Raw genomic sequence first — 19,323 nt, 5'->3', positions numbered from 1 at the left:
ATTATGGGTGAACAGAAAAAAAGTGATCAAATCTGCTGGGTCAAAAATATACATACAGCAGCGCTAATATTTGGTAACATGTCCCTTGGCCATTTTCACTTCAATTAGGTGCTTTTGGTAGCCATCCACAAGCTTCTGGCAAGCTTCTGGTTGAATCTTTGACCACTCCTCTTGACAGAATTGGTGCAGTTCAGTTAAATTTGATGGCTTTCTGACATGGACTTGTTTCTTCAGCATTGTCCACAAGTTCTCAATGGGGTTTAAGTCAGGACTTTGGGAAGGCCATTCGAAAATCTTAATTCTAGCCTGATTTAGCCATTCCATTACCACTTTTGATGTGTGTTTGGTTAATTGTCCTGTTGGAACACCCAACTGCGCCCAAGACCCAATCTTCGGGCTGATGACGTTAGGTTATCTTGAAGAATTTGAGGGTAATCCTCCTCCTTCATTATCCCATTTACTCTCTGTAAAGCACCAGTTCCATTGGCAGCAAAACTCTCCTCACCTTTTCTCCTCCAAACATATTGCTGGGCATTGTGGCCAAAAAGCTCGATTTTTGTTTCGTCTGACCACAGAACTTTCCTCCAGAAGGTCTTATCTTTGTCCATGTGATCAGCAGCAAACTTCAGTCGAGCCTTAAGGTGCCGCTTTTGGAGCAAGGGCTTCCTTCTTGCACGGCAGCCTCTCAGTCCATGGAGATGCAAAACACGCTTGACTGTGGACACTGACACCTGCGTTCCAGCAGCTTCTAATTCTTGGCAGATCTGCTTTTTGGTGATTCTCGGTTGAATCTTCACCCTCCTGACCAATTTTCTCTCAGCAGCAGGTGATAGCTTACGTTTTCTTCTTGATCGTGGCAGTGACAAAACAGTGGCATGCACTTTATACTTACAAACAATTGTTTGCACCGTTGCTCTTGGGACCTGCAGCTGCTTTGAAATGGCTCCAAGTGACTTTTCTGACTTGTTCAAGTCAATGATTCGCTTTTTCAGGTCCATGTATGTATATTTTTGACCCAGCAGATTTGATCACTTTTTCTGTTAACCCATAATAAAGTCATAAAAGTACCAAACTTCATGAATGTTTTTTGTGACAAAGAAGTATCTGTTCCAATCATTCTATCGGAGAAAAATCAGAGTTGTAGAAATAACTGGAAACTCAAGAGAGCCATGACATTATGTTCTTCACAAGTGTATGTAAACTTTTGACCACAACTGTATGTTACTTTAAATTACAATTTTGAATGAAAATCAGTTTCTTGTTACACCTTGTTAGTGTAATGCTGTAGACTAGGGGTGGGCAAACTGGTCCTCGAGGGCCGCAGTGGGTCCTGGTCTTTGTTCCAACTGATCCAGCACAGAGCTTTTAACCAATGAGGTTGAAATAGAAACAAGAAGCACCTGACTGCAATCAACTGATTGCACTTATAACACACCAGATTGGTGAAAAGGTGTCCTCTTGATGGGTTGCAGCAAAAACCCGCACCCACAGCGGCCCTTTGTGGAATAGTTTGCCCACCTTTGCTGTAGACTAATGCATGTGTAAAACCAGTTTTCATCTGTGACGACCTTTTTGTTAGGGAGTTCCGGCAGGAATTTCTAGCCACTTTTACCCCAAATTAAAGGTGATGCAATTAAAAATGTGTGTGCACCTATTTTGTAGTGGTGAACCTAAAGAAGAAATGTAGGCCACATGTGCCACCAATGCACAAAAGTCTGGAGCGGTGGCAATATACAGTATGTTTCATCCGGAACTTGTATGTAAAGCATGTGACACACAAACTACAGATACGATCCTGAGTAAATATGTACAATATGAAACTTGTATATTTTGGAAACTTAAAATATTTGACGAATTGCCTATACAATATCCTTAGTAGATACTGTATGTGTAGAATAAAACTGGTTTATTCATTTATTGATTAATTATTTATTAAGTTTGCATTTTGTCCAACCCTGGAAGCTCATTCTCTCTCGACCGATTGATTTTCTTAAAAGTATTACAATGGTAATTTATAATATTTCAGCAATTAGAGTAATCCCTGACTACTTTGCAGTTTGACTACCAGCAGTTGTTGGTACTACTATTTATATTTTTTGTATTAATCAATTGGCATATATGGAACATATATGAACTATATAAGGAAAGGATAATTTACAGGCAGAAAACATATGAAACATCTATGGAGACGATAATTTGCCATGTTTTCCATATATATCACATAAATCAATTTTACTTGTTTCATACACAAATCCTTTGAATATTTTGTATGAAAAGTATGCAAAAGTGGCCACTTTCAAGAGTAAAACAAAGTATGAGACATACAGTATAAGAATTTACATCGATTTCAGTAGTAAATTTTTATATGTTGTTTATATTTATTTTCCATATGGGTAGACTGAAACTAAAGTACTGTATTCGAATATAAAAGTTATTTGGGACCGATCTACATCTGACGCATCCATAGTACTCTCATGAAGTTCTAATGTGAGATTTAGTTTCACTTTTTTTCCATGTCAGTTCATGTTCATGCTAGTGTTCCTTATGAAGTGGACCCATTGTTGGGATTTACACTTTGAAGCCACCGTGTTGCATTACAGTAATACACATAATGCAAACAATGATCCAAATGAAGGTCGCCTAGCTTGCCTTCGTTGTTCCTTGTGGAGGCTGGCCTGTCCGCAGTAGTTTTGCAGGTTATCAAGTTCACACAGATTAATGCTATGCTAACCGTGATTCAGGTCAGACTTTTAGTAGCAAAATTAGTGGTGTTTCCACCACCTCCACAACATTGATATTTTTTTACATTACTTACAGTGGCTTGTGCTGGCCAAAAACACCGTCTAATGTACTTCCTCTTCAACGGGAATGGAGAAGGCGGCACGCTGTATTTCTGTCGGTGAGGTTCTGTGAGTGTGCGTATGTCTGTATGACGGGAGGAGGGATGGGGGGTCAAGTCATCAGCCAATCAAACGTGTGTTTGAGGGGGAAAAAATTGGACCGGCACATTCAGCAAGTGAAAAGGGATAAATCTAAGTCTGAACATAATGGAAATAATTCACTTAATAATGGTAGGGTCTATTCTATCCTTATAATATCTGGGAAGACAATCAAAATTTCCCATATAACTGAACTCATTGTACAATGCAAATAAAATGGCTTAAAAATGGGTGGGGTCAATTTGAGCATCCTGAAAAGTTGGTAGTGTTATGTCCCTACCGTCCCTATGCAAACCTACGCCCTCAGCTCTCACTGGGCAAAGGAACACAGCATGACAACTTATTCTCTCCCCACACTTTAGGGCAAAGCTTGCGAATAGAGGACGATACAATTAGGATCCAACTGTTAAAAAAAGTACCAATCTCAAACCAAATTGCCTATCTAATGAGCCAGTACAAATCTGTGTAACGTATAGGGATGTCACGATCGCATATATTTGCACCCAAGTCAGTCACCTAATTTTGTCCCAATCTGATACAGAATTTAAAAAAAAAGTTTTTTTTTGAACAAAAGTTCCTAACATATTACAGTACTTCCACTTCTTCCGGGAGTGTTGCGGAGTATAAAACGTATATATTTTTGTATCTTTTGGCAATGCCATTTCTGGATTATTTGGTTACTTTTTAGTAAAACAAATTAGGTCTAAACGATATTGAGGAAGAAAATATCATTGCTTCGATGAACTTGTGCAAATTGTAGCCTCAGTTTCCTGTTCTTAGCTGAAAGGAGTCGCACCCGACGTCTTCTGCTGCTGTAGCCCATCTGCCTCAAAGTTCGACGTACTGTGCGTTCAGAGATGCTCTTCTGCCTACCTTGGTTGTAACGGGTGGTTATTTGAGTCACTGTTGCCTTTCTATCAGCTCGAACCAGTCTGGCCATTCTCCTCTGGCCTCTGGCATCAACAAGGCATTTCCGCCCACAGAACTGCCACTCATTGGATATTTTTTCTTTTTCAGACCATTCTCTGTAAACCTTAGAGATGGTTGTGTGTGAAAATCCCAGTAGATCAGCAGTTTCTGAAATACTCAGACCAGCCCTTCTGGCACCAACAACCATGCCACGTTCAAAGTCACTCAAATCACCTTTCTTCCCCATACTGATGCTCGGTTTGAACACAAGGAGATTGTCTTAAACCACGTCTAAATGCCTAAATGGACTGAGTTGCCGCCATGTGATTGGCTGATTAGAAATTAAGTGTTAACAAGCAGTTGCACAGGTGTACTTAATAAAGTGGCCGGTGAGTGTATATGAAATTTATGAAGTTTATATCCATTTTTTCCATTTGGGTTTAGTTCCCAAATTATACAAGTTTCACATTGTACAAATTTACTAAGGATCATATACAAATTTACTAAGGATCATATATGTGGTTTGAGTGTCATATACTTTACATATGAGTTCCATATAAAAATATATGAACTTTATAAAATTTATATATGTCTATTCCATATGAGTAGGTCCCCCAGAGCCCTTTTTTTAATAAAGGAACTTTCCTTCAAAATGTTTCTTTAGTAGTTTTTGAAAACAAAGGTTTGAATCGAGCGTTGTATCAAGTGAACCAAATTTACATAAAAGTTAGTATAAGTCAATACAGATTCATTTTTGCTTTGATCATTTTGCCTATCAATTAGGTTAATACTCGTGAGAAATCTGGCTCTGACCCTTGTTCAATAATCTGTTTGGCCTTATTAATGTCCCGTCCTCAGCAAAAAGTGTACATGCAGGTTATACTGTTATATAGGGCCGGCCCAGGCCATTTGGGGGCCCTAAGCAAAATAATGCAAAGGGCCCATATTTTTTTGGCCCGCCATTTCGTCACAGTGTACTGTGAAACCCATACATGCAATCCGACCCATACGTCCATATATTGTATATTAATCAGATTTTGTTGCACTGCATACTTCAAACTTCTCACCCCAAATGATTGTCAGTACTTACAGTAGATAGCGCCAGACCTTTTTCTAAAAGAGGAAAGAAAGAAGTTAAGGAAGAACTTTTATTTTTTCAAGCTTGTAATTAAGTATCAAAACTCACAAAAGTCAAATAAAGCAAACTGTAGTAAACAAAATAGAATATAAATTAAACAATTGCCAGATTGGGGCCCCCTAGTGGTCAGGGGCCCTAAGCAGCTGCATAGCCTGCTTATAGGCTGGGCCGGCCCTGCTGTTATATCGTCCCTACCAATGTTGAGACAAAACCTATGCCCTTGGTGAGAGCCCAGCGTAATGAAGTCCAAAGTGTAGAAATCTCAAATGTCTTTATTAATAGAGTCCCAAGAGAGAAAGGAATAATTGGTTAACCCAAGATAATATGCTAGAAATAACTTAAAAGTGCCACGCATGGGAACAACATTTGTTGACAAGCAAAAATTTACCTTTATTCTCAAAACAGTAGCTGCCATTTTTACTCCATAGACAAAAGAACAAACTGTACATCATACTGTTGCTCAACCCTCAAAGACAGAAATTTAAATGAAATTGTTACATTAACCATAAATTTCTACCACAACGATGAACATTTGAATGAAGTACACAATTGGTTTTCCGTAAAGATTGTCTTACAATAAGATTTCATTACATCCTGTTCAAAATGTTAGCAAAGATAAAAACAGGCTGACTAAACCACCATCTGGTTTTCAAGGGGAACATGTCACTTTTAAATACATACCAAAAAGAGTTACCTTCAGATTTTTTCGTGCTGTGAATGCATTTGGAATAGTGTTTTATGCCCACACATTCAATGTCTTAATAACAAAAATACCTTCTCCGCTTAATGAGTCCATTGTGTTACTATGGCAGCTGCGCAGATTATGTCCATGGTAACTGGGTCTGCTGGGATGTTAGAACCTCTCAACACCCCATTTAGTCAGGGAGCAGATGTCTTGGGCAGGTCCTGGTTCTCAGCCAAGTGGAGCTTTTGTCTGAACACGCCACATTAAGGATTGCCACAAACATTTGGGTTGTTTTAGAATTAAGCGGACGGAAAGGATACATTGAGGTGCTTAGCTCCTCCAGCTGCAGGATGAAGAAGAAAGACATTTAATGTGTAGAAATGGAAACGGAACCTGACACTGATCCCTCGTGCTGTCGGCTTGTCAATATTTCCCTCTTCATGAAGACAAGCTCAGCCACACTGGTATAGAATGTTTGTCTGGGCTGATTGAATAATTCATGCATTTTCCACAATGCGTCAATTCTTCTTTGCATACTGGGCCACCACCAGTGTTGTCACAGAAAAATTAATTTAATTACTGATTAAGCCTCAAAAAAGTAATCTACTTACTTTACCGATTACTTTATCAAAGTAACTAAGTTACTTTAAAAGTAATTTATCGGTTACTTTTTACCAATTTTTTTTAATCTTCGAGTTGGCGGAGGTTTAATTAGTCGATAGAGTTGATTTCAACCACCATCGACTTGTGCTAGCTTGGCGACTCCGGAGCCCTGAAACTAACAAATAACTGACAAACTGCATGGAATTTGTTGAAGTCAACTCCACTGACTAACACTACCTTGAAGATTAAGCCTAATGTCAAAAATTCTGAATTTCAGTTTAGGGTTTATGGCACGAATGTGCACGCACAACCCGGAAATACGCCATATACACATGTGGTCAATTTGGCCACAAAACACATCCCAAAGATGCTAAACGAACACGTCACCTCACGGCATAAATGTGCAACACAAATATGATGTAAACAATGCTCGCAGAGGACTACCCGCCGTTGCAACGGCAAAGCTACAAAACGGCCGCACATGCAGCAGCTCCAACCTATCGCTAGAACCCTCCAGAATGAAGGAAAAACACAGATCAACATTCCTTCGCACATCTCAACAGGTGACTGCCGCTCAGTCCCAAACTGGGAGGGAAGCTGCCACCCTCCCAGTTCAAATGGATTGGACGTCTACTAGTGATAAACTCATTCCTATTCACAGCAGAAATGATGAAAAGGACTTTTTTTCTGTCTATTAGTTAAGAGTGTGACAATATCTCAATACAGCAATATATCGCGATATTTTGCAACCCGATCGGTTATCGATATGCTCCCGCCAAGTATTGATACTTTAATTTAACATATTGGTCATACAATGGCGTATGGATGCTGTAAACTGCTCAATGTTTGTTGAGCAATTCCTTGGCGGTCCACTAGGGGCGCTCGGGAGTGGCGGTGAAGGTAAAGTGCGCACAAGTTGTCTAGAGAAGAAGAGAGAAAGCTCCAAGTGGGTTGAAAAAGTTAAAAAGCTTCGTGAGAACGGTGGAGGAAAAAATGAGAAAAACATTGCTACAAATCACACATGGGGACAGACTTTAGATTTTACACCAACAAGAAAAGAAGTAAGGTGAACAAGGACTTTGCTGTTTGCAAGAATTGTCTAACAAAAATAAGGTTCACTGGGAGCTGGTGACGAAGTGCACACCGGATTTTTTCACTGCTTCACTTTCATCACTTGAGGTAAGAAAGTTTTGCAATGTAATTGATTTTTATTTTATATGTATTATTTTGATGACATTTGGTGTTGAATGATATAAAATAAACCAGGACCCTAAACTGGATGAAAATGTATATCGAACAAGCCCACATGAATTTACCGATTTATTTGATAATATTTGAGAACTACTTTCCATCTAGTTTACTACACAAACTGTTATTACTGCCATTTTGATACAATAAGCTGTAAAAATGGTTTGAATAGGTTCCAAGATATATAAAGTGATGTGCATGATAATTAATGTAGCCTACATATTAAAAATAGCTAATTATTGGAATTTTAATCTCTATACATTCAATTCTTTTTTTTTTAATTCAATACTTCCAACACAAAAAAATCAGGATTTCAACTCAAAAGCTATGAAGTAGCTAATATTTTATGTTTTATTTTGTTGTTTTTAAGGTGAGGAAGACTGACTGACCAAGTCTGACATCTGAAATGCTGAAGCAGATAGTGGAAGTGCTCAAACCAATGCTTTTGGCAACAAAGGTCATATAAGAAGAAAAGACCCACCAATTTTATCATTGCCCCACTCCAAGCTCAACTGCTGACTGACACCTACAGTTTTTTTTTTTTTTTCAAGATTTAAAACTTTAAAGAAATTAAGGGTGCCATTCATCATGATCTCTCCAAGAGATACTGTATCAGTGGTTGTGGTTTGTTTCCTCTATATGTGCACATGCACAATTTGCAGTAGATTTATATTTTACAGCAATGTTGCACAGAAAAGGTGTCACTGTTTAATAAATGACTTAAACAGTATTTTTTCTACTTTGAAATATCTTTTTTTTTTCGTTTCAACAGTTGTATCGTACAATATCATGTATCCAATTTCTGACCAATATATCAATAATCGCTGTCTCGTGATATCGTGAGATAATCGTTATCGTGAGCCCTGTATCGCGACCAGTGTTGTTAATAACGGCGTTACAATATAACTGCGTTACTAACGGCGTTATTTTTTTCAGCAATGAGTAATCTAATTAATTACTTTTCTCATCTTGGCAACGCCGTTACCGTTACTGAGGCGGGAAAGGCGTGCGTTACTATGCGTTACTAAGTTGGTTGAATAAAAAAAGTCTGAGAGAAACGGACTCACGGGGACGAGAGCAGAGCAGCAGTGGGGAAGACGCCGTTGCAACCGCGATGCTAGGTGGCTCCAATAATACCTGACTGTAGCCATAGCCGACAAACTACGCCCACATGACACGGTAGAGATCATATTATAGAACTAGATGCAAAAACGGACACAGCTGCATTGCCAACATGTTTTAAGGACTACATGCGTTAGTAAACAGCCGCCATCTTAAAGCAGTAGACCTCTCAGGAAGGCCCTGATGTAGAGATCCTTCCTAGCGAACCTAAGTAACTTTTTTTTTTTTTTTTTTTTTTTTTTAAATCTAAAATGCTTCTAAATCGGCAAAATCTTAACTTAAATCTATCTTTAAATGATGAAACAGTTTTAAAACTTACACGTGTTTAAAGTAGACAGAAGGGAACTAATGCAATAACGGGAGCAATTTTAACAACTTTAACGGTTGATTCACAACTTTAAATGACTTCCACACATAGCAAAGGTTACTAGCTAGTTATCGCAATACCCTTGTGTCTAGTTAAGTGGAGGGTAAAGAATTGGGCTAGGGCCAATTGTCCCCCAAATCCTTTAAACTTCACATTGTGTGACCTGTTTTTTTTTTGTTTGTTTGTTTGTTTGTTTTTTTTTGAGAAAAAAAAAATATCACTAGTTACTTTGCCAAGTAACTAATTACTCTTACATTCAGCTAACTGAGTTACTAACGCAATTACTTTTTGGGAGAAGTAATTTGTAACTGTAATTAATTACTATTTTAAAGTAAAATTAACAACACTGCATATACTGTATATAGATATAACTAAATGCAAAATGACAGACACGGCACTAGATGCGTTAGTAAACAGCCGCCATCTTAAAGCAGTAGACCTTTTATTACGGCTCTGTTGTAGAGAACCTTCCTAACGAACTTAAGTAACTTTTTATCTAAAATACTTCTAAATCAGCAAAATCTTGACTTGAATCTATCTTTAAATGATGAAATAGTTTTAAAACTTTCATTTGTCGAAAGTAGAGAGAAGGGAACTAATGCAATAATGGGAGCAATTTTAACAACTTTTAACAGTTGATTCAGGGTGAAGGGTAAATTAGGGTAAAGAATTGGGCTCGGGCCAATTGTACCAAAAACCTTCACAAAAAAACTTCACATAGTGTGGCCAATGTTTTTTTTTTATTTTTTTTTTGAGGAAAAAAAAAGTAATTATCACCAATTACTTTGCCAAGTAACTAATTATTCTTACACTCAGGTAATTGAGTTACTAACGCAATTACTTTTTGGGAGAAGTAATTTGTAACTATAATTAATTACTTTTTTTCAGTAAGATTAACAACACTGATCGCGACTCGTATCGTATCGTGAGGTGCCCTGAGGTTCCCACTCCTACTATTAGTTGTATTGCAGAATATTCTAGAATGATTTCCTGACCCATGTATCGCAAAATTGTAAGATTATCTTGAGCCTTGCATCGCAAATCGTATCGTGAGTTACCCAAAGGTTCCCACCCCTAATTTCGCCTTACGTTGCAGAGCAGGTGCTCCAGGTTGAGATCAGAGGCGCACTTCCTCTGGTCCTCGGAAAGCTCCTCCACGTGGCTGTCCATGCTGAAGTGAAGACGCGCCAGCTTCTCCTGCATCTCGCGCACATGCTCCAGTTGCTCAAAGGAGCACACTTTACCTAAAAAAACATGCATATCTTGTGTGTAAAAATAGCAGTGGAGCTTTGATCTTTGCTGATCTACTTTGTGTGATGAGCGCTTGCAATTTATTTTACCAAAAGCCTGCAGTTTGCCAGAATGGAAGTCGTTGAGGAGGTTCAAGAGGCCTCCCTCCATCTCTCTCACGTCGGACACGTCGGTGAGAAAGGAGTGCTGTAGGGGGGATGACTGGACAACTTTGCTGGGACCGGCAGGCTGCGGAGCTCTTGGCTTCTCCTTGTGGGTCCTGGAAGAGTCACAGAAATCAAAAACTACCATAACAGCAGATACCTTAATATTTAAAATAATTAAGCTTGAACGATATATCGTTTAAACATCGCCATCGCGACGTGCGGTCCCATCGCAAGGACGTGCAATAGTTGTTTTTTTTTTATCCCACAAACTTCATGCGCTCGCACATCCACCTCCCAGCTCTTTGATCCTTAGTCACTGTGGCACTAATTAAAGTTAACGATCTTGACAGATGGTTGTCTTTGCTCTTGCCAGAGAAGCCGACTTCACATGCGCCTCATGTCAATCATCATTTAACTTGTTAACGCGCTGGAATGAATGTGTGTGTGTCGAGACGTTCGAGGCAGCCGGACATGTTATGTCATGGCAATAAACGCTAGAAGTGATCTTGAGGAGTTCGTAATTTCTACATGTCACTCCAGGAATCACAGCCAAGGTAAGTAAATGCTAAATCTGAATAAATACATTGAACACACACACACACACAAAAAAAAAAATTGTTTTGGGAGGGGGCGCTATTTTGCGGTTTTTCAGTTATCGCGGCGGGTTCTGGTCCTCACTAAACGCGGAAAACGAGGGGTCACTGTACACTGTGGTCCTTGTGAATCAAATACTTATTCAAGTCATCTAGTGGAAATTTCTTTAAGAAAATATATACGTATATGTATATATTTTTAATATCGCAATATAATTTCCCAATATATCGCAAACCCCCCCAAAAAAACGCAACAATAGTTTTTTTCAATATTGTTCAGGCCTAATGATAATAATTATAATAGAGTTGTCTGATAAAGACTTTTTAACAATTATCCCGATATTGTCCAACTCCAAAAATCAGATACCGATATCAAACCGATAGCGATATATGTGGTCGTTGACTTAACATAATATGGCTAATTGTATGGTGATGACCCACTGGATGCTTTAATAATGATAAATGTAACAACTTCCAGGTTTTCCAAATAAACGTTCTATGAAAAATAACTGAACAACTTCAAATGAAGTTATTGAAAAATTGCCTATATTGCACCACTATATTTATTGTTGAAAATTAAAATCCGTTTTTTGGATCATGTGCAAAGTGCCAATAAGGCCCCTATTCTTTCCTTGCTGTGTATGTGGGTACACAAATCGACTGATAGTGAAAAAAATCAGGCTTTAAAGCAGGGGTCGGTAACCTTTTAGGCAGAGAGAGCCAAAACCCAACATATTTTTAAAATGTGATTCCACAACAGCCATACAGTATATATGTACAGTGGGGCAAATAAGTATTTAGTCAACCACCATTTGTGCAAGTTCTCCTACTTGAGAAGATTAGAGAGGCCTGTAATTGTCAACATGGGTAAACCTCAACCATGAGAGACAGAATGTGGGGAAAAAAAAAAATCACATCGTTTCATTTTTTAAAGAATTTATTTGCAAATCATGGTGGAAAATAAGTATTTTGTCAATACCAAAAGTTCATCTCAATACTTTGTTATGTACCCTTTGTTGGCAATAACGGAGGCCAAACGTTTTCTGTAACTCAGCGGCTTGTTGAGGTTTACCCATGTTGACAATTCCAGGCCTGTCTAATATTTTCAAGTGGGAGAACTTTCACAAGTAGTGGTTGACTAAATACTTATTTGCCCCACTGTATGTATGTATGTATATGAACACATACTGTATATTCCATGTTCTTTTGCCAGCTTGTCCGAGTCCTTTTGTGAGCACTGTTTCTTTCGTGAACGCATTTGAATGCATTACACGGGAGGCAAGCAGTCCCCGAGTTCCGATTGAAATAAATGTTGAGAAAACGACAAAGTCTAACATCGTAACTTGGGTTGTTACAATCATTGCGCAGTTGTGCACTCACCACAAGGAAAATAACAAATACAAACATGTTGTGATGCCGCAAATATTTCCTGGAATAGGAAACCACAATCGGAGACGACAACGGTGACGTGTGCGTAACAGTGGCCAGGACAGGCGGCGCCTTTCGGGCGGTCGTTTTATGAGCCTCGCTCTCCTGGAAGTGGCGACAATTTGAAAGTCCGAAAAGTCCCAAAAATGAAGCGCCTGTGTGACTTGGGGTACCACGCGGTTCCCTTTCGTGGTTTAATTTTCCCCAATGAATATTTTATATACTCCAGTTTGCTCGGCATCGAGTCGCGAGGGGCCGACCCCGCTGTTGGCCGAGTGGTGACTTAACGCACGAAGCGATCTCGCCCATCTCTGCGTGACCTGACTTGAAGCATATTATTGCGACGCACATTTGAAGTGTCCAAGATAAATATGCGAATGAGCCATCAGCTCATCATAGCTGGTTCATGTCAAGTGACCCGGCGGGTTCCACATTTAAGATGACTGATTGGCAGAGAGCTATATGCACTCATGAAAACAGCCATATATGGCTCGCGAAACATAGGTTCCTGACCCCTGTTCTAAAGAGTAGTCAACGCTGGAGTAAAGTTGGAATTCGCTATACTGTGGTCATCTTTCTCTTGTCAAGTGCACTGATAATGTTTTGTTGTTTTTAGCTTTGTAAGTATGTCAATAACATTAAATAATGTCATAAATGAAGCTAAATGTACACCATGTGTCAATTTGAGTAGCAACTGGTAGTGCAGCTTGGAAGCAATGAAAAAATGTAACCACATTTTACCACAAATGCAAACAAAATGAAATATATGCAGTATAATAATAAATATAATGAATAAATATAATAACGCTCATGAATATAAATCAAAAGGAAGAATATCACTTACAAGCAAGGCCTGTATAAGGCACAAACAACGTGGTGCGGTGGTAAGAACTCCTATGGTACACTGGCTGCAGACGTTAGCTTGTCCATTTAGCTCTCTCTATTCGCAATGAGCTCTCGTCGACATATCATGACGTTTTCAGAACGTGCTGGAAATTATCAACGCTAATCACACCTAAGCGCCAGCAGGGAATGCCATAACACCAAAAACACAGGCAGGCAATAAGTGGACATGACAGCACTGCCACATGCATATTGGCAAAAAACTGATGATGCAAAATTGATGTCGATATAATCCAATATCATTTTAAAATGCTTTTATCAGCTGAATATCTGACAACTCTAGCATTAATTACTCACTGTGGTGGCGGTAAGCTTCTGTTGTAGCCATTTGGGGCAGACTGACAGAAGCGAGGCACCTATTTAATTTTCCCTTCTGATTACCATTAACCACTCACTCTCGTGGTACATTTATGCAGGAAAAGGCTGTTTTGGGTTTTGCCTTTTTCCAAAACCGTTCCGTTTAGGTTACTTGTGATGTTGTTGTGACCCGACTTGGGTGGGAACCTCTCGGTGCCTCACAATAAGATACGATTTTCGATATATCGCACCGTAACAATTATCTCACAATATGGCGACAACGATTATTGATATCCGTAACTGATATACAGTCAAAAAAGCAGTTTCTAAATAGAAAAAAAATAAACAATGTTTCTTTTTTGTGCTTTTTGGGTAACGATCCAACACAAACCATTAAAAACATTCTGCATATAAATGGAGCAAAACTATAATATTGCAATATTCTTATAAACAAATGACGGTCTTTCTTATTTTATTGCCTGCAATTGAAAATGGGGGGCAAATGAACATTCTAGTACCGTCAATGGCAGCCAAAAAAGTCTAAAAAAAAAAAAATTAGGCTACACAATTTTGAGGTCAACTATGTGTCCAAACGGTTTATTGACTATCAATATACATGATGATTCATTTATTAATCACTATCAGTATGGCCTGGCATTGCTCGAGTGAAAAAGTGAAAATTAGCATTTTCTATGTTCATTTTTAAATTTTCGAATGAATTTTCCGCACTAAATGGAGCCTACAGAGATCAAACCCATTTAAGAAGATTCCCAGTACAACTGCGTAAAATTTTGTCAAAATCCGCCCAGCCGTTTCAGTGTCTACAGGGAATGAACACACATGGAAAATGTTCCATTTATGTAGAGTATATATAAGTTTTGATTTAATCAATTAATCGTAGTATACTGTACATGCCATTGACGGTGCTAGATGTCACATCCATTCTGACTGGGAGGGGCGAATGAACATTCATTCATTCATTCATTCATTCGCCCCTCCCAGTCTATATGGATTGGACGTGAAGGCAGATTTATAACGGACATAGAGTATGTGATTGTAGGTTTACCTGCTGGTCTTAGGTGGAGCCACCACGCCAGCGAACACCTCTTTTGGCTGTCCTGTTGCCCCTATGGACCTTTTGAACTTGCCCCGGTTTTTAGGGGAGGGGGGCTGCGGCAGGCCAAGGGAAAAGGTGGCACTTTTGCTGGCCGGCAGGACGGAGACCTTGCGTGGGTTGACCGGGGGAGGCGGCGGCTGCGGGAGCGACACTTTGGGGCTCCTCTTCTTGCGCTTGTCCTCCATTGTAAGCCAGTTGGTGTCTTCTTGCTGTGACTCTCTACACAAAGTTGAGAAATCCATTTAGTAAATACACATATTGTACTTATATATACTAAATTATGTATTGTCATAAAGTCCCTTTCACTATCGTCAATTGTTTTATACTTTAATTTTATTTAGACTGTACTCACCTACAGTGGGGCAAATATGTATTTAGTCAACCACCAATTGTGCAAGTTCTCCAATTTGAAATGATTAGAGAGGCCTGTAATTGTCAACATGGGTAAGCCTCAACCATGAGAGACAGAATGTGGAAAAAAAAAACAGAAAATCACATTGTTTGATTTTTAAAGAATTTATTTCCAAATTAGAGTGGAAAATAAGTATTTGGTCACCTACAAACAAGCAAGATTTCTGGCTGTCAAAGAGGTCTAACTTCTTCTAACGAGGTCTAACGAGGCTCCACTCGTTACCTGTATTAATGGCACCTGTTTTAACTCATTATCGGTAAAAAAGACACCTGTCCACAACCTCAGTCAGTCACACTCCAAACTCCACTATGGCCAAGACCAAAGAGCTGTTGAGGGAAACCAGAGACAAAATTGTAGACCTGCACCAGGCTGGGAAGACTGAATCTGCAATAGGTAGAACGCTTGGTGTAAAGAAATCAACTGTGGGAGCAATTATTAGAAAATGGAAGACATACAACACCACTGATAATCTCCCTCGATCTGGGGCTCCATGCAAGATCTCACCCCATGGCGTCAAAATGATAACAAGAACGGTGAGCAAAAATCCCAGAACCTAGTGAATGACCTACAGAGAGCTGGGACCACAGTAACAAAGGCTACTGTTAGTAACACAATGCGCCGCCAGGGACTCAAATCCTGCACTGCCAGACGTGTCCCCCCTGCTGAAGAAAGTACACGTCCAGGCCTGTCTGCGGTTCGCTAGAGAGCATTTGGATCATCCAGAAGAGGACTGGGAGAATGTGTTATGGTCAGATGAAACCAAAATAGAACTTTTTGGTAGAAACAGTTTCTCGTGTTTGGAGGAGAAAGAATACTGAATTGCATCCGAAGAACACCATACCCACTGTGAAGCATGGGGGTGGAAACATCATGCTTTGGAGCTGTTTTTCTGCAAAGGGACCAGGAAGACTTATCTTTGTAAAGGAAAGAATGAATGGGGCAATGTATCGAGAGATTTTGAGTGAAAATCTCCTTCCATCAATAAGGACATTGAAAATGAGACGTGGCTGGGTCTTTCAGCATGACAATGATCCCAAACACACAGCCACTGCAACATAGGAATGGCTTCGTAAGAAGCATTTCAAGGTCCTGGAGTGGCCTAGCCAGTTTCCAGGTCTCAACCACATAGAAAATCTGCGGAGGGAGTTGAAAGTCTGTGTTGCCCAACGACAGCACCCAAATATCACTGCTTTAGAGGAGATCTGCATGGAGGAATGGGCCAAAATACCAGCAACAGTGTGTGAAAAGCTTGTGAAGAGTTACAGAAAACGTTTGGCCTCCGTTATTGCCAACAAAGGGTACATAACAAAGTATTGAGATGAACTTTTGGTATTGACCAAATTCTTATTTTCTACCATGATTTGCAAATAAATTCTTTAAAAATCAAACAATGCGATTTTCTGGGGTTTTGTTCCACATTCTGTCTCTCATGGTTGAGGTTTACCCATGTTGACAATTAGAGGCCTCTCTAATATTTTCAAGTGGGAGAACTTGCACAATTAGTGGTTGACTAAATACTTACTTGCCCCACTTTATTTAGTGCTGATATTTCTTAAAACAATTATGCGGAACGATCTCTAAAAATCCCCATGCAGTAAACCATGGATGTGATAAATCCCTGCACAACCATACGTATGGTGTGTGAATAAAACAGTTTATGAAACTAGAGAAATATTGAGTTAGTGAATAAACATAGTTACTAATACTACAATGGGAAAGAATCACATAATTAGAGAGGTCGACCAATACAGAATTTTCAATGGTCGATAGATTTTTTTTTTTTTAATTCAGCTGATAGCCAATGTTTAAAGCCAATTCTGTTAGTTGATTATGAACAGCAATTGAAATACTCGTTATATATATATTAGAAGTTAAATTCATTTTCTGCTACTTCCTTTTGTAACACCAGCCACTTGGTATGGTGCAAAATCACAATTAACAGAAGATCATCACCTAAACAGTGAAAATAAGTTATTATATCGAGTGATGTCAAAAAAGTCCATTTATTGGGCCGATTTAACGGTTGCCCAATATATTGGTCGACAGAGTGCACATAGCTGTTATCTAGTGCTGCTACGATTAATCAATTAACTCGAGTAAGTCGATTAGGAAAAAAGATTCGAAATTTGGCTGCTTCGAGTATTCATTTACTTAAAGCGGCGTTGTAATGGCTTGTTTTGAAAGTGTCTGCATTTAGTTTTATTGATTTGGGTGGATACACTGCCCTCTAGTGGCAACAATGAATATGGCATAACTCATTCCACATGGCTGAATCCAGCTACTCCCTGTTAAGACCAACATAAGCAAAGTTTTTGTTTGAGCTAATGTTTTTTTAATGCGTCCGTAATTTAGTTTAGAGGTATATTTAGCCGTTTTTTGTGGAAATATATGTTTGAACCATTTGTTAAGAGCATTGTAAACATAATAATAATAATAATAAGTTAGCATTTTATAGACTTTAACTAGCAGACTTTTGATTGCAAGTTAGCCAATTGTTCTTTTGTTGTACTTAGATACTCATTTATTTATTTTCTATACCGTATGAGGCTCAGCTCAGGTATTTTAATTTTTTATGTTCCTGATCCAATTACTTGATTATTTGAACTAACTAGTTCATCGATTGATTGACTACAAAAGTAATTGATAGCTGCAGCCCTACATTTAACCTATCCCGAAATGTTCATTCACCCCTACCAGTGAAAATTGAATGGACGTCGATCGCCGTCAACGGCACTGAAACGAGCATTCACAGCCAGTTCTCCCAGTTTAAATGAATTGGATGTCTTTTGCCATCAATGGCAGACAACAAGTTGAAGATTGTGAAAAGAAATCAACTTTAGAGCATTACTTGGGGCTGTAATCAATGTGTGTTTTTATTTATTGTCAGTTCATGAACTGATTTTTTATTAACATTGCATTCATTTATAAAATATATAATAACAGCTCATATTTTAAGTTCTTTAAATAACCAATTTACAATTTGCTCTATAAAGGGTCAAATGTCAACTTTTGAAGAGCTGTCCACTGTCCCTGAAAGAGAATTTGTTAACTTTTAGGGGCTATTTCAGTACCTCAGCTGTGAAGTATATTCAGTGTAGTTGGGTGTCAAAAGCTTGAGAACCACTGCAGTGTAGACAATCATAAATGTTACATCTTTTAATACAAAACTGAGCATGATTAGATTTAAAAGGGAAGTTCCTCGATACATAAATTGCAGATCTCACGTCATTATTTCTAATGGTGAGATGAGGAAAAGCAATTCTTTCTTTTGCAGGGCGGGAATTACATAACATTGTGTTGGTGTCTGACAAGCAAAGCAATTTTGTAACGTCTGTCCAAAACTATACAAATGACCTAGGATCTGCTATGAATCCTATGAATGTTATTATGGAAGCCGCTGCAATTCGCCACTCACAACATCCAATTCGGGTCACGATCAAATACTGAGCTCCAAAGACGACTCAAGCAAAAATTCGGCTTTGTGATTGGGATTTTCACGACACTTTAGCAAATGAAAACTATATTTTATACGATGGATTAGCGGTTTAATATTGATTTAAATTTAAAAAAAAAAAAAAAAAAAACGAATGATAAACATTGTCTCCATATAAGCGTCTCCATTTTACTTACCTAATCAGTTATGTGCCAGGAAATTTAAAGCTTGCAGTCACATTTCCTAATGTGACGTTTCCACTTCCTTGAAAAAAAATTTTTTTTAGGAGGTCAGAACAGTAAAGGAAGATTAAATCAAGCTGAGAGCATCCGTGCAAATGTTGAAGTGCGGCTGAAATGACCGATGCTTTCTGCGCAGCTGCAGCCACGAGCCGTCTTAAAGGGACAGCGTGCCTTCAATAGAACACAGTGTTCCCTGCGTCGTGTCTGAAAGGTACAAAGCGCTTGCTTGACCTCGTTGGGAGACCGTAACTAAACGCAGTGACCTCGGGTCTTCGTCCTGCTCGTATCGAAAATAAATAAACAAAAATTTACTGGGTTTTCTCACAAAACACGTTCACAACGCTTTCCAAATATTGTGAAAAATGGAAAACGCTTAATTACCCATGACAGACATGGGGAAAAACCTTATCTGGAAGATTTTCATTCAATTTTAACTGCAAATGCACTATGAATACAGCAATCTTATGGTATTAAAAGGAAAGTTCAGAAT

The 19,323-nt window shown here is 38.8% G+C and overlaps 1 protein-coding gene across 1 annotated transcript; it reads right to left on the bottom strand.

Annotated features, from left to right (window-relative positions):
* Positions 1-1,214: 1,214 nt before the first annotated feature.
* On the bottom strand, positions 1,215-18,952 carry ccdc28b (coiled-coil domain containing 28B). The gene is made up of 6 exons (XM_057858495.1): positions 18,789-18,952; positions 14,696-14,965; positions 10,352-10,521; positions 10,101-10,255; positions 5,992-6,014; positions 1,215-5,920 (listed from the first exon to the last, which is right to left on the bottom strand). The coding sequence occupies exons 2-6, from the start codon at positions 14,929-14,931 to the stop codon at positions 5,866-5,868; spliced, it is 639 nt and encodes a 212-aa protein (XP_057714478.1). The 5' UTR covers positions 14,932-14,965; positions 18,789-18,952; the 3' UTR covers positions 1,215-5,865.
* Between the last annotated feature and the right edge of the window lie 371 nt (positions 18,953-19,323).

The sequence above is a fragment of the Corythoichthys intestinalis genome, chromosome 15 (assembly GCF_030265065.1).
Source record: "Corythoichthys intestinalis isolate RoL2023-P3 chromosome 15, ASM3026506v1, whole genome shotgun sequence".
NCBI lineage: Eukaryota > Metazoa > Chordata > Actinopteri > Syngnathiformes > Syngnathidae > Corythoichthys > Corythoichthys intestinalis.
This window is presented reverse-complemented; position numbering and strand designations above follow the sequence as displayed.

Bases quoted from the DNA above. Each gene is read 5' to 3' on its own strand.
- ccdc28b (XM_057858495.1), bottom strand. From the start codon at position 14,931: ATGGAGGACAAGCGCAAGAAGAGGAGCCCCAAAGTGTCGCTCCCGCAG. The intron at 10,256-10,351 runs GTAAAATAAATT...ATGTTTTTTTAG, and splicing joins TGGCAAACTGCAGGCTTTTG to GTAAAGTGTGCTCCTTTGAG. The intron at 5,921-5,991 runs GTATCCTTTCCG...TGGCGTGTTCAG, and splicing joins GAGGAGCTAAGCACCTCAAT to ACAAAAGCTCCACTTGGCTG.